Source organism: Haliotis rufescens, unplaced genomic scaffold, assembly GCF_023055435.1.
Source record: "Haliotis rufescens isolate VD_foot unplaced genomic scaffold, xgHalRufe1.0.p SCAF_81, whole genome shotgun sequence".
NCBI classification, from domain to species: domain Eukaryota; kingdom Metazoa; phylum Mollusca; class Gastropoda; order Lepetellida; family Haliotidae; genus Haliotis; species Haliotis rufescens.
Window position 1 is genome coordinate 1,430,706 of NW_025964374.1, and position 12,515 is coordinate 1,443,220.

At 42.3% G+C, this 12,515-nt stretch overlaps 1 protein-coding gene across 2 annotated transcripts; it reads right to left on the reverse strand.

The window, feature by feature from the left end:
* Positions 1 to 3,597: 3,597 nt before the first annotated feature.
* Positions 3,598 to 12,515, reverse strand: LOC124142032 (mitotic checkpoint protein BUB3-like). Of its 2 annotated transcripts, none has more exons than XM_046510273.2 (7): positions 12,426 to 12,515; positions 11,483 to 11,695; positions 10,094 to 10,163; positions 7,490 to 7,641; positions 6,065 to 6,248; positions 5,490 to 5,709; positions 3,598 to 4,172 (listed from the first exon to the last, which is right to left on the reverse strand). In XM_046510273.2, the coding sequence occupies exons 2-7, from the start codon at positions 11,678 to 11,680 to the stop codon at positions 4,013 to 4,015; spliced, it is 984 nt and encodes a 327-aa protein (XP_046366229.1). In that variant the 5' UTR covers positions 11,681 to 11,695; positions 12,426 to 12,515; the 3' UTR covers positions 3,598 to 4,012. The 2 variants fall into 2 exon arrangements, with proteins under 2 accessions (XP_046366229.1, XP_046366230.1); XM_046510274.2 differs by having other exon boundaries at positions 11,483 to 11,690; positions 12,426 to 12,506.

Genomic DNA, 12,515 nt, shown 5'->3' on the forward strand with positions numbered 1-12,515 from the left:
AGTCATGGTGTCCCACGTAGAGGGGAATGTCCTCGTAACTCTCCATTCCTTAAAAATAATGGCCTCGGCTCCATTACTTTTAAGGAATGGAGAGTTACTCGGACATTCCCGTCTATATATTTAACAGTTAATTTCACGCTGTACTGTCATGCATCGCTGTAGCTGAGGTCAACAAAAAGACGTCCTCGTGTCACACTATGCGGGTTCGAACCTCGCTGGCGACATATATTTTCTGACAAAATTTGAAATCATACACTTGTCTGTATATAAGGAAATAGTTCCGTCTTTTCCAAGATTAAATTAATTGAAATAGTTCAAGAGAATACATTATTGACAAATAACTGTCCATTCCTGAAAAAAATAATGGAGCGTTTAAGCAATAGGATGACGTCATAGATGTTCTAATCTGTGATATTGATCGAATATTGTTAAAACCAGTTCAGTGGGATTGAGTGAGTTGGGTTAAAATGCTACACGAAGAATTCCAGATCACAGTGTATCAGCAAACTATTGGAGCGGAACCCAAGATACGCAAATACCTATTACTCTGTGTTATGGTGATGAGTCAATGATAACAATGACATCTTCCCTAGGCAAGGGCGTTAACTGACTATAAAAGTCCGGTTTCCACCCTTGCCGAACTAGGATGGAATTTCGGAATTACATTTTGGCTAGAGTCTATGCATTGTGTAATCAAAACCGCGTGACAAACAAGACATCCGGTTCGCAAACAACATGGATTTCAACATGCAGATTTCGGTCGACTGCAGGATTTTGCACTTTGCTAGGTACGACCCGTTTTATTAAAATACAGATCTTGATTATCGATCAGATCGTCTTAAGTGGGCGTCGCCATTTTGTTTGAAGCAAGTGCATGTTATATGAGAGGTGGAATCTGATTGGTCACTAGGAGGAACATAGAAGGGACATAAATCGTAACAGACACTGGTAGCGCTACGATTGAGCCTGGAAATTCAGCCATGTTCGGCAAGGGTGAACTGGACTTTTATAGTCAGTTAACTCCCTTGCCTCGGGATGATCACTAATGATCTTAAATGATCATCAACTAGGCGTGAACCAACGGCCATGGGTTCCTTGTACACTAAATTGCAGCACTATGACCAATACTAGAGGTACCACTAAGTTAAAAATGATATATATGTGTGTTTGTTGTTTAATGCCACACTCAGCAATATTCCAGCGGTCTTTAAAGAACCAGGTATGAACCAGACAATCCAGTGATGACATCACGAGCACTGACCCACGCAATTTGGATACCATTACAAGTAATCAACCAAGTCATCGAGTCTGGTCACCAAATCTGTTTAGTCACCCCTTATGACAAGCTCATGTAGCTGGGGGTGGTTGTCTCCCAAAACAACTACATGCAATAATCACCACATGCCAAAACCCCTACACTTAGTTGAAACAAAGTCATATCCCACTGATGTAGTGGAATAGTCCAGGAGTAGGAAGGTGGAGTGAGTGAGTTGTGTTTAACGCTGCTTATATCGCAGCGTGTCAGCTTAATGTGGGAGGAAAGCCCGAAGTGATGCAGGTCTCAGACGTTTATCACTTCGGTGAAACCACGGACCTATATAACCATACAAGTCCGTGGTGAAACCCACGAGCACGGGTATTGTGCTGACAAACCTAGAAACACAATCGGGCGAACCGGGATTCGAACCCACAATCATAGGTTTCTGGCGTGCCCAAAGGACGCAACTATGCACAGCGAATCGCGGCGCCTTAGACGACTGGGCCACCCGTGAATTTAACCTCAGTTAACCTTAACACATTTTCTGACAAATGAAACATTGTTCAGCGTTTTTGTATTTACATGTTGTAAGCCCACTTTGGCATAGAGGCAACAGGCATAGGATTAGCTGCCCACTGGACCATTAACTTTGTTGTTTTAGACTGTAGTGTTTTTGACATGTAGTTATTTTGGGGACCTAATCCCCACCCAGAATCAATGATAAATAACATCAACTAAAAAGCCAATACATTTAACAACAAAACACTCATCTCTTTAATAGAAATGTCATAGGAGAAACGCCATTCTCGTCATGACATTAATTTTTCAAAGAGACTTTTTGCCTAGACAAAACTGAAAATGACTTCACCAAATGCAATGTTTTTATTGGATACTGATATTGTAACATACCATGATAACATTGGCAAAATGATTAACACATCTTTGTATTGTTTGTTAAGTTTCTTAAACATTGTACCGTATTCGATATAATAAGCGCCCAGGGCGCTCTCAAAATTTGAAATAGGGGGCTCTTATTAGAACATTATTTTTGTGAAAAAGAACAGAGTTGAAAGATCGTAAATTTCGTGGTTCATGCTGACAGCCTGAAATGTGTTTATATACGACAGATATATTTTTCCAGAATTTAATTTCCCATAATTGAGGATGCATATAACACACATATTATACACAAATAAATAAGTCTTGTGTACATTGATTATTCGGAAGGGGTTGGGATTGTTCAATAGCCAATATATTAGCAAATATAGCCGTGGGCGCTTATTAGGTCGAATACGGTATTACTAAATAATGTTCATATAATGACATCTGCATGTTGATATAGACATACCTGCATGTTGATATAGAGATAAAAATGGTATATGATGTTTAGGCCTTTAGCACAGTGAAATACACAATGTCCTTTATCCTAAACTGTTCAATATAACGTTATGGATCGTTGTTGAGAACTGCTGCAAATATCAGAACATGAAAAGTAACCATGTTAAATGTCACAAATGATCCAAATAGGTAAAATATGACATTTGCCAATGACAATATACAGATGTTAATGTTTGAGAATCCACTTTGATTAAAATGACAGCTGAGGAAGTATTCGGACTGAAATATGAAACTGTGAAACACACGATAATCTGTCCACTCATCATGTCGATAAAAATATCATTTCATTACATTCTATAAATTATGTCATTTCCCCTCTTTGCATCGATGTACTCAGTGGAGATGATATTTTCTGGAAAAACACAATTTCAGGTAAAAAAGGTGGGTACCATGAACAAACTGGGTACCGTGAACAACTTAACAAAGATAACAACTGCAAAGTACATGTGATGTCTGACATGGCTTGCAGTGTTTGTCAACATTGTTGACTATGAAGCTAGTGATCAATGCATCATTGATACCACTCAAAGAAGCACAAAATGTCTGTTCATTACTTAGGCACGTTGGATGTTCACTGCATCCTCCCCACTTTCTATCAACTTGTTTTACACACTGTTTAGTCAAGTTATCCCTCAATGCACACACACGCCTCGCCCCATCCCAGACCCTCCGAATCAACGCCACCCTACCCCAGCCCGCCCCCTCCCACTCAATACCACCAAGCCCAGCCCCTCCCACTCAAAGCCCCCCTACCCCAGCTTGGCCCCTCCCACTCAACGCCACCCTACCCCAGCCCGGCCCCTCCCACTCAACGCCACCCTGCTCCAGCCCAGCCCCTCCCACTTAACGCCGCCCTATCCCAGCCTGGCCCCTCCCACTCAACGCCACCCTACCCCAGCCCACCCCCTCCCACTCTGTGCCACCCAGCCCAGCCCCTCCCACTCAACGCCACCCTACCCCACCCTTAAAAGTGAACATAACTTGCGACAATACCTGTATAAGATATCTGTTGGCTCCCAAAATCTTAAGTTTGGCTCCTAAAATATTCATGTTAGGAGCTGCTTGGCTCCCTAACAAATCAAACTTACAGGGCTGTACCCCTTACAACACTGTGTTCCCCTCAAACCCATATGTAATCTCCCCATCCCTCACACAGTGCCACCCCTTCCAATCATTGCAACCTCTACAACAGAGTGGTCGCATCGAACCACGCCATCCCTCACACTGTACCGCACAAAGTCATTGCCAACCCCCTATGACACCGTAGTCCCATAAACCTTATTTTAAGCACCCCATCCCTTACACAGCAGAGCCCCTTCCAATCTATCCATCAATGCCCGAGATACAAGATGAGTGTTATGACTTGGGCTTGGTCTCCTGGTCACTGACGTTGCGGATGTAGATGTCGTCCTCCTGTAGGGTATCAGGTTCGTCCTGCTCGTACATGTAGGAAGAAGCAATAGCCAGGACAGACCCATCACTGCTGAATGAAAGGGAGGCGATGCTGGTCGGGTATCTGGACAAAAATGGAGGACATAGTTACAAATGTGTGTTTCTTATTAAATACCACACTCGGCAATATTCCAGAGTATGGCTAAAAAATATAATAGTCTTTGTTCTCAGGAACCGCCCGCATCATCATAAAGTTTTTATTTCCATTTTCAAAACATATAAAATCCTGATACTTAAAAACAATAATGAGACCAAATATAGCACACAGTTACTTCCCTTTACATGCCCACTGCTTTACTGCACATCTCGTGTTATGGTCATGGCGGCAATAGGAGTTTGTATGCCTGTTTATGTAGGGAGGCCCTTTTCCCAGGTTGATGGTACACAACTGTTCATTGGTTACATATTAGGTTGAACAAGCAAAACAAACACACACAAAAACACCCACGCTATATTTTCAAAAGTCATTGCCTGTAAACCAATTCTTTCATTTTTTTAAGCCTATAACAGTGATCTGTATATAACTGAGTCTGGATCAGATAGTCCTGGGATTGACATCATGAGCATTGATCTACACAACTGGGATGCAGCAAGCAACCATTTCACCAAGCCTCACCCCAGTTCGTCTAAGGTGCCTTGATTTGCTGTGTAGAAACCTATGATTGTGGGTTCGAATCCCGGTTTGCCCCAATTATGTTTCTAGGTTTGTCAGCACCATACCCGTGCTCGTGGGTTTCACCGAAGTGGTAAACGTCTAAGACCTGCATCACTTCGGGCTTTCCTCCCACATTAAGCTGACATGCTGTGATATAACTGGAATACTGTTAAAAGAGGCGCTAAACCCAACTCACTCACTCACCATTAAGTCACGTCTAATGACCAGCGTAGGTTGCCGGGGACCTGTATACTTCCCCATAATCCCCATCGGGACAAGAGGTGTGACAAGGTGAAATATTTTAATCAACAGAAACAGTGGTAACTGGGAATCCTGGAGAGCTGGGAAGAAGAGCTGTCAGCAAGTCCTGACTCAGCACATAATTTATGGCTTAATCAAAACAATGAAACTGGTGTTCCAGTAGTTTCATTCCATGATGAAGGCAACAACTGATCCCTTTGTGAGTGATATAGGTGTGACATGTTTTCAGAAAATAATTATGATGATTGCAATGTCACACAAGCAGCACCAAGAAAGAGCTTGACAATGTTGGGAATCAAACTTGCATCTTGCACATCATAATGACCCCCCACAACCCTTATCTCCCCAAGCATTGGGTCTGACATTCCCACCCAACCATCCCCCAAGTGTTGGGTCTGACATTATCCCTTCACCCCCCAAGTGTGGGTGCTATTCACTGTTCACCAAAAGCTCATCTCATCTCACCTGTGGAACTGACACAGTCTCTTCTTGTTAAAACCATCCCAGATGTTGACATAGCCATCTGAGCCACCGGTGGCGAAGGTGTTGTAGACACTGTGGAAGGCGATGGCGTTGACAGGGTAGATGAGCTCAGCCCCACCCTCCTTAATACGGTGACACTTAAAGGCATACTTCTTTTTCTGAATCTCTGGGCTGGGGTCTAGGTACTCCACTGCTACTCGGCCTGGAATGAATGGTAAATTAGGTACTATAAATTTGTTTTTGTTTGTTGTTTAACGCCGCACTCAGAAATATTCCAGCTATATGACGGCGGTCCGTAAACAATTGAATCTGGAACAGACAATCCAGCGATCGATATCATGAGCATTGATCCGCGCAATTTAGATCGATGACATGCATCAACCAAGTCAGCGAGCCTGACCACCCGATCAAAAGTGTGGCCATTTGATGTTTGCAAATTTGCAATGAAAACAAAACACAAACACAAAAAACTAATGCTGTAATGATAAACATATACATTGTTTGTCCATGCACAGTGTAGTTTTGTACATGTTGAAGTTACACCAAATCCAACCTACCTTCAATGGAGCTGAGGACGTAGCCCTGTTTGTTTGGGAAGGTCCTGATACATCGAGTCTGGTACTTGAGACTGGACTCTCGTCGCTGCTGTACGTAGCCCATGTTACGTAGATCCCACACTAGGATCTTCCTTCCTGCTGTCCCCACAACCAGCCGATCTCCACACACAGACATCGTGTACACCTGCAGTGGAGGAGTTACACCATACTCAGATTTAGTAATTGTTAGAGAGTGCCAACAAACAGCCATTTCAGGCTTAAGTGTAGATCTTGGTGAGGTGAAATTGGGTCGTCGCGTCCACGATTATTGCACTTATATACCGACGTGCATGCACGTGTATGTGTGTGTGTGGCTGCTTGTACTAGTCCAGACTGATGCCGATTTATAGTGCTAGCACACTGAGATACCATGCCGCAGTTTAACATGATTACCCCACTCAGACACAGTATACTGACTCCGAGCCGACCAGTCCTTGTTTAAGCCTTTAATGCCAAGCGCCAGACAGGGTAACAACAAGTACAATCTTTTAACGTCTTTTGGTATGACGCGGCCGGGGATTGAACCCCGGACCTTCCGCTCTCCGGGCGGACGCTCTACCACTAGACCACGGAGGCGGTCTTTAGATCTTGAGTTACACACAGAACAGGGCACTATACAATGATTACTCTTTAAATTGTTTGTTTTGTGAGACATGTTTAACCAAGATGTTGCAGACAAACAGAAAAAGAACTCCATTGTGGTATATTTAGCCTATGTGTTGTCTAAGGTGTTCTAGTCTTTTAGTAAGACTTGATGACTTTTTTTTTTGTTTCTTTGTTTTTTAACGCCCCACTCATCAATATTCCAGCTGTATGATGGGGGGCTGTAAATAATCTAGCCTGGACGAGACAATACAGTGACTGATCTCAGCAATTGGGGTATGATGACATGCATCAACTAAGTCAGTGAGTCTTTCCACCTGATCCCACTATCGCCTCTAACAACAAGCATGGGTTGCTGAAGACCCATTCTAACCGGGATCTGCAAGGGTTGAACAGGCCATGTGTTACTTTGGGTCATACTTTTCCTTTTGAACCTGATCTGAAATATTTATTTATATCAAGTTCCCACCCGATGACGTAAATATGCATATCATGATATGTATCTTATCATTATCTTGCAGTATCATTTCACCCCTATAAGTCAACCATGTCTTCACTGATACTAGACCTTTAAAATGTCACGTTTAGATTTTTGTCTCTTTCAGAGTTATCTCCCTTTGTTATCTGTATCCTTTTGCTGTTCTGTCACTACAATGACAAAACTCAGGGCTTTATGACGATTATAGACAAGGCATTATAATGTCAAGGATAGTTTTCTTCATAACTCTAGAGGCATATTAACAGTTAAGACCTCCTGTCTCCATGGTAATGATCTCAAGTTACCTTGTCAGGCTGAGAGAAGGAACCAGCACAGCACGGCGTGCGAGGGTCCCACAGTTTGACGGTTGAGTCCCAGCTGCCGGTGATCACAACATTGACTTCATTGCAGAACTCCACACAGCGGATAGGAGCTTCATGGCTCCCGACGTTGGTCTCTGTCAAACATTTACAGCTTTTCACTACAAGATGATGACATTCAGAGTTTTTACTTTCTGAATATTCAAAACACTTTTTAACATATATAGTGAGAGTCCACAATCATTTTAAGCTTAACGCCTCTATAACAGTATTTGTCATATCGCAGTGTGACAGCTTAATGAGGGACAAAACCACTTTTGTAAAGCACAAGCAAGGTTGGTGGCAATGAAATGTGAATCATCTGGGATTCAAACCCAGAACCAGCTAACCCTGGCAGATAAGGGATGCAATTATGGACCACTGAGGTATGTGTGACTGTCTTATACCAGTGAGTGAGTTGGGTTTAAGGCCGCTTTTAACATTATTCCAGTTATATCACAGTGTGTCAGCTTAATGTGGGAGGAAAGCCCGAAGTGATGCAGGTCTCAGACGTTTACCACTTCCGTGAAACCCACGAGCACGGGTATGGTGCTGACAAACCTAGAAACATAATCGGGGCAAACCGGGATTCGAACCCACAATCATAGGTTTCTGGCGTTCCCAAGGGACGCAACTCTGCACAGCGAATCGCAGCGCCTTAGACGACTGGGCCACCCGTGCCCCCGTCTTATACCAGGACTTCAACAGTTAGTGTAAACAACTACCTCATGATTATACCAACATGATTATCATTCAATCAGACCAAGATAATCATTATAGGACCTAATTGTAGCAATTATCAGAAACTTTTGTTTGTTTGTTGCTTAACGCCACACTCAGCAATATTCCAGCTAAATGACGGTAGTCTGTAAATAATCGAGACTAGACCAAACAATCCAGTGATTAACATCTTAATTGATCTCAGCAAGTCTGACCACCCAATCCTGCTAGTCGTCTCGTACGACAATCATTGTCGCCTTTTACGGCAAGCATGGGTTGCTGAAGACCTATTCTAACCCCCACCTTCACAGGTATTATCAGGAGTTAAACTTATCATCTTTGTATGATGCTTGATGAGTATGATGAGGGGGCAACAATACTGCGAAATAGAAAACATAATTGGCTATACTCTTGGTGGCAATCATCATCAACCCGGTTGAACAGTATTCCAGTTATATCACAGCATGTCGGCTGGAGTGAGTGAGTGAGTGAGTGAGTGAGTGAGTGAGTGAGTGAGTGAGTGAGTGAGTGAGTGAGTGAGTGAGTGAGTGAGTGAGTGAGTGAGTGAGTGAGTGAGTGAGTGAGTGAGTGAGTGAGTGAGTGAGTGAGTGAGTGAGTGAGTGAGTGAGTGAGTGAGTGAGTGAGTGAGTGAGTGAGTGAGTGAGTGAGTGAGTGAGTGAGTGAGTGAGTGAGTGAGTGAGTGAGTGAGTGAGTGAGTGAGTGAGTGAGTGAGTGAGTGAGTGAGTGAGTGAGTGAGTGAGTGAGTGAGTGAGTGAGTGAGTGAGTGAGTGAGTGAGTGAGTGAGTGAGTGAGTGAGTGAGTGAGTGAGTGAGTGAGTGAGTGAGTGAGTGAGTGAGTGAGTGAGTGAGTGAGTGAGTGAGTGAGTGAGTGAGTGAGTGAGTGAGTGAGTGAGTGAGTGAGTGAGTGAGTGAGTGAGTGAGTGAGTGAGTGAGTGAGTGAGTGAGTGAGTGAGTGAGTGAGTGAGTTGGGTTTAACGCTGCTTTTAACAGTATTCCAGTTATATCGCGGTGTGTCAGCTTAATGTGGGAGGAAAGCCCGAAGTGATGCAGGTCTCAGACGTTTACCACTTCGGTGAAACCCACGAGCATGGGTATGGTGCTGACAAACCTAGAAACATAATCGGGACGAACCGGGATTCAAACCACAATCATAGGTTTCTGGCATGCCCCCCCGGCTGGAACGAAAGCTTGAACTGAAGTGATGCTGGTCTCAGACATTTACCACTGTGGTGAAACCCAGGAGCACGGCTATGGTGCTGACAAACCTAGAACCGGGATTCAAACCCATGTTCATAGGTTTCTGGCATACCCAAGGGACGCAACTCTGCACAGCAAATTGAGACACCTTCTGTGACTACATGCAGAAGGAAATACAGGAGATTTTCATTCTCTTGAAAGTCAGTAATAATGCTTACATCACTTGCGTATTTTGGACTGCACTGCACCAGGCTTAGTTCAAGTTAAACATCACTCCCCTTCTTCAAACATGTTCAATCTAAATATTGTCTTTTGTTCCTGTGAGACAGTGAGCAAGTTGGGCTTAGTGCAGCTTTGAACAGTATTTCAGTTATATCAAGAAAGCCTGAGGTGATGCAGGTCTGGGTCGTTTACCACTTTGGTAAATCACATGAGTACACAGGAGTGCTGACAAACCAAGGATCATAATCAAAGTTAATCTAGGCTCATGATCATAGAATCCTGGCAAGCTCAAGGGATGCAACTCTGCACAGGAAACTGCTTCCCCATAAGTGACTGGACCACCTATGCCCTCCTTTTTTAAGGTGATGGTGTTTGACTATTTTTGTATTACCTGTTGTGGCATTGAAGTCAAACATCTTGAGAGTCTTGTCCAGCCCTCCACTGTATGCATGAACGGTGTCCTACAAATGTAAAATGGAAGCACCGTGACAATACATCCATGTATGCTGCAGACATACTGACACATACTTCATACATAGTTTTGGTTTTGCTCCTTGTAAACCCTACACTCAAAAATATTCCAGCTATGTGACAGCGGACAGTAAATAATTGAGTTTTGAGCTGACAAACCAGTGATTGGTACAATGAGCAACACTCTATGCCATCAGGTTACAGTGACATGAATAAACTAAGTCACTAAGCCTGATCACATGACCTATGTTTTTGCCTCGTATGACAGCCATAGGTTACTTTTTTCACCAAAAATGCAGTACCAATACCCAGAATGATTAAGAATGGCCAGGTACAAAAGTCATTACTGTTTAGTTTCTCTTAATTTCATTCACCATAGCCATATCATCTGTGATTTACCTCGGTCCATATACTTGCGAGTCCTGGAGGCCATATGGGAATAAGTTTTGAGGGGTCCCAGGCTATAAATTGGGATGCCAGGGTGATTACAGTACCAAAAGCAGATTATGCATTCAGTACAAAGTATGTGTGATGCCTAATGCTTATTATTAGATGACATATGGATATTTCCTTGTGTGAATCGAAACAAAGTGATTGAGAGAAGAAAATCTGACATGGCTGTCCAAATATTGATAGTGTTTCATATCAGAACAAAAATATCAGGTAAATCTCAGGTACACATTTCAGTTTAAATCTTTCCAACATTCATACTCTTTTACATCCAGTGACGCACAGTGGATATTCTTTGTGGACCAGTCCTTGTTTTAGCCCCTAAACGTGGAGCGCCAAGCAGGGTAACAACATGTACCATCTTTTATTGTTTTTTGTTATGACGTGGCCAGGGATTAAACCCCAGACTTTCTGCTCTCCAGGCGGATGCTCTATCACTAATTTGGTCTTAATTTTATGAGCATAGGAAGCATTATTTGGCATTCGTTAAAACCCTGCATAATGACAGCACATATCAACTATAGCAGGGGTAACCAACAATAGTTAACTACCACCTCTCATGTCTATGCACATCCTGTAACCAAGGGCATGCTCGAGTTTCAGATGGTAGTCGGTCAACGGTAATAGACCGATTACATTTAAATGTGACTCATGATTTATATTGCAGTTGGACTTTCAACCGTTATAAATGCTGAGCAAAGTGTCACAGGTTTCATAATTCCATAAATGTAAAGTAAATTGTACGGATTAGTCCTACAATTGTACAGTGTTGATGTAATAAAATTACCATTCTTTAGTACATGTAGTATATTTATGTTTCTCATAATGAGTGTTCTTAAGTATTAAGGTCAGTACTCACTTGAAAACAACAGTCCAGTACTGGGGCAGTGTGACCATACTGTATTCTCATATTGTCAGTGACAATGTCATACAACCTAACACTGGTGTCCCATGATGACACCAGCAGAAACTGGTTTGTGTTGGGGCCGAACTTGACGGCAGAGATTCCATCTTCTGGAGAATTTTTCAACTTGAACTCATTTGGTGTCTCACCCATTGTTCACTTCCTACACTGAAAATGAAGCAAAAATGTTAATTCTGCAGGGCAAGACATAGTTTCATAACAAAAAGCAATGCCACAGGTCAGTCATTCTATAACTTTTTCCAACATATATATCCCCATGAAAACTATTTCAGAGCCTCGCCTGTTTCAGCACTAACGTAAAATGTTCTTTAATTCATCTTGAATGTAATACTAATCATCATGATCATGTTTACAATAGTGCTACATTATTTTCAAAATGAATGAACACAGACAATGTTTCATAAAGATGAACTTCATATTTTCCATCAAATCTATTCAGGTTTGACATACATTAAAGTAGTTTTAGAAAAATCACATCAGATCACAACATAGGGAGTTGAAAATAGGGAACACCCGGATAAGGTAACATTATCATGATTATTGAAGTGGGTGGTTAAAAAGCCATAAACCAATCACACATAAAGTTATATATTCATTGCCAATTCCGTTTTAATCCCCTGCATATATCTAGGCCATTGGTGTAACATATACATCTTAAGTAAGCGGGGAAACAAAATATTGGTAGTTAATCCCAAATGTGAGTGTAAAACATAGAGAAGATGAAAACGAAATCCCCAGTGCGCGAAAACTGTAAACATTATTCTAACACCATCGAAAAGGCGGAAAATCGTTTTAAATCGATTAAATTAACTGTTAGAACTCAAGGAATTGTGCAGAAAGCGGAATAGTTAAGCTGTATAGAATGAGTAGTACCCACCGACAAAAATATAGCGACAACACCGTTGATCAGCCTCTTTGCTAACGCTGCTCGCGGGTTTATTTTGCATTTGACCGGAAGTAGTCGTAT

Bases quoted from the DNA above. Each gene is read 5' to 3' on its own strand.
- LOC124142032 (XM_046510273.2), bottom strand. From the start codon at position 11,680: ATGGGTGAGACACCAAATGAGTTCAAGTTGAAAAATTCTCCAGAAGAT. The intron at 6,249-7,489 runs GTAACTTGAGAT...CCTCCACTGCAG, and splicing joins CCTTCTCTCAGCCTGACAAG to GTGTACACGATGTCTGTGTG. The intron at 4,173-5,489 runs GTGAGATGAGAT...ATTTTTGTCCAG, and splicing joins AGACTGTGTCAGTTCCACAG to ATACCCGACCAGCATCGCCT.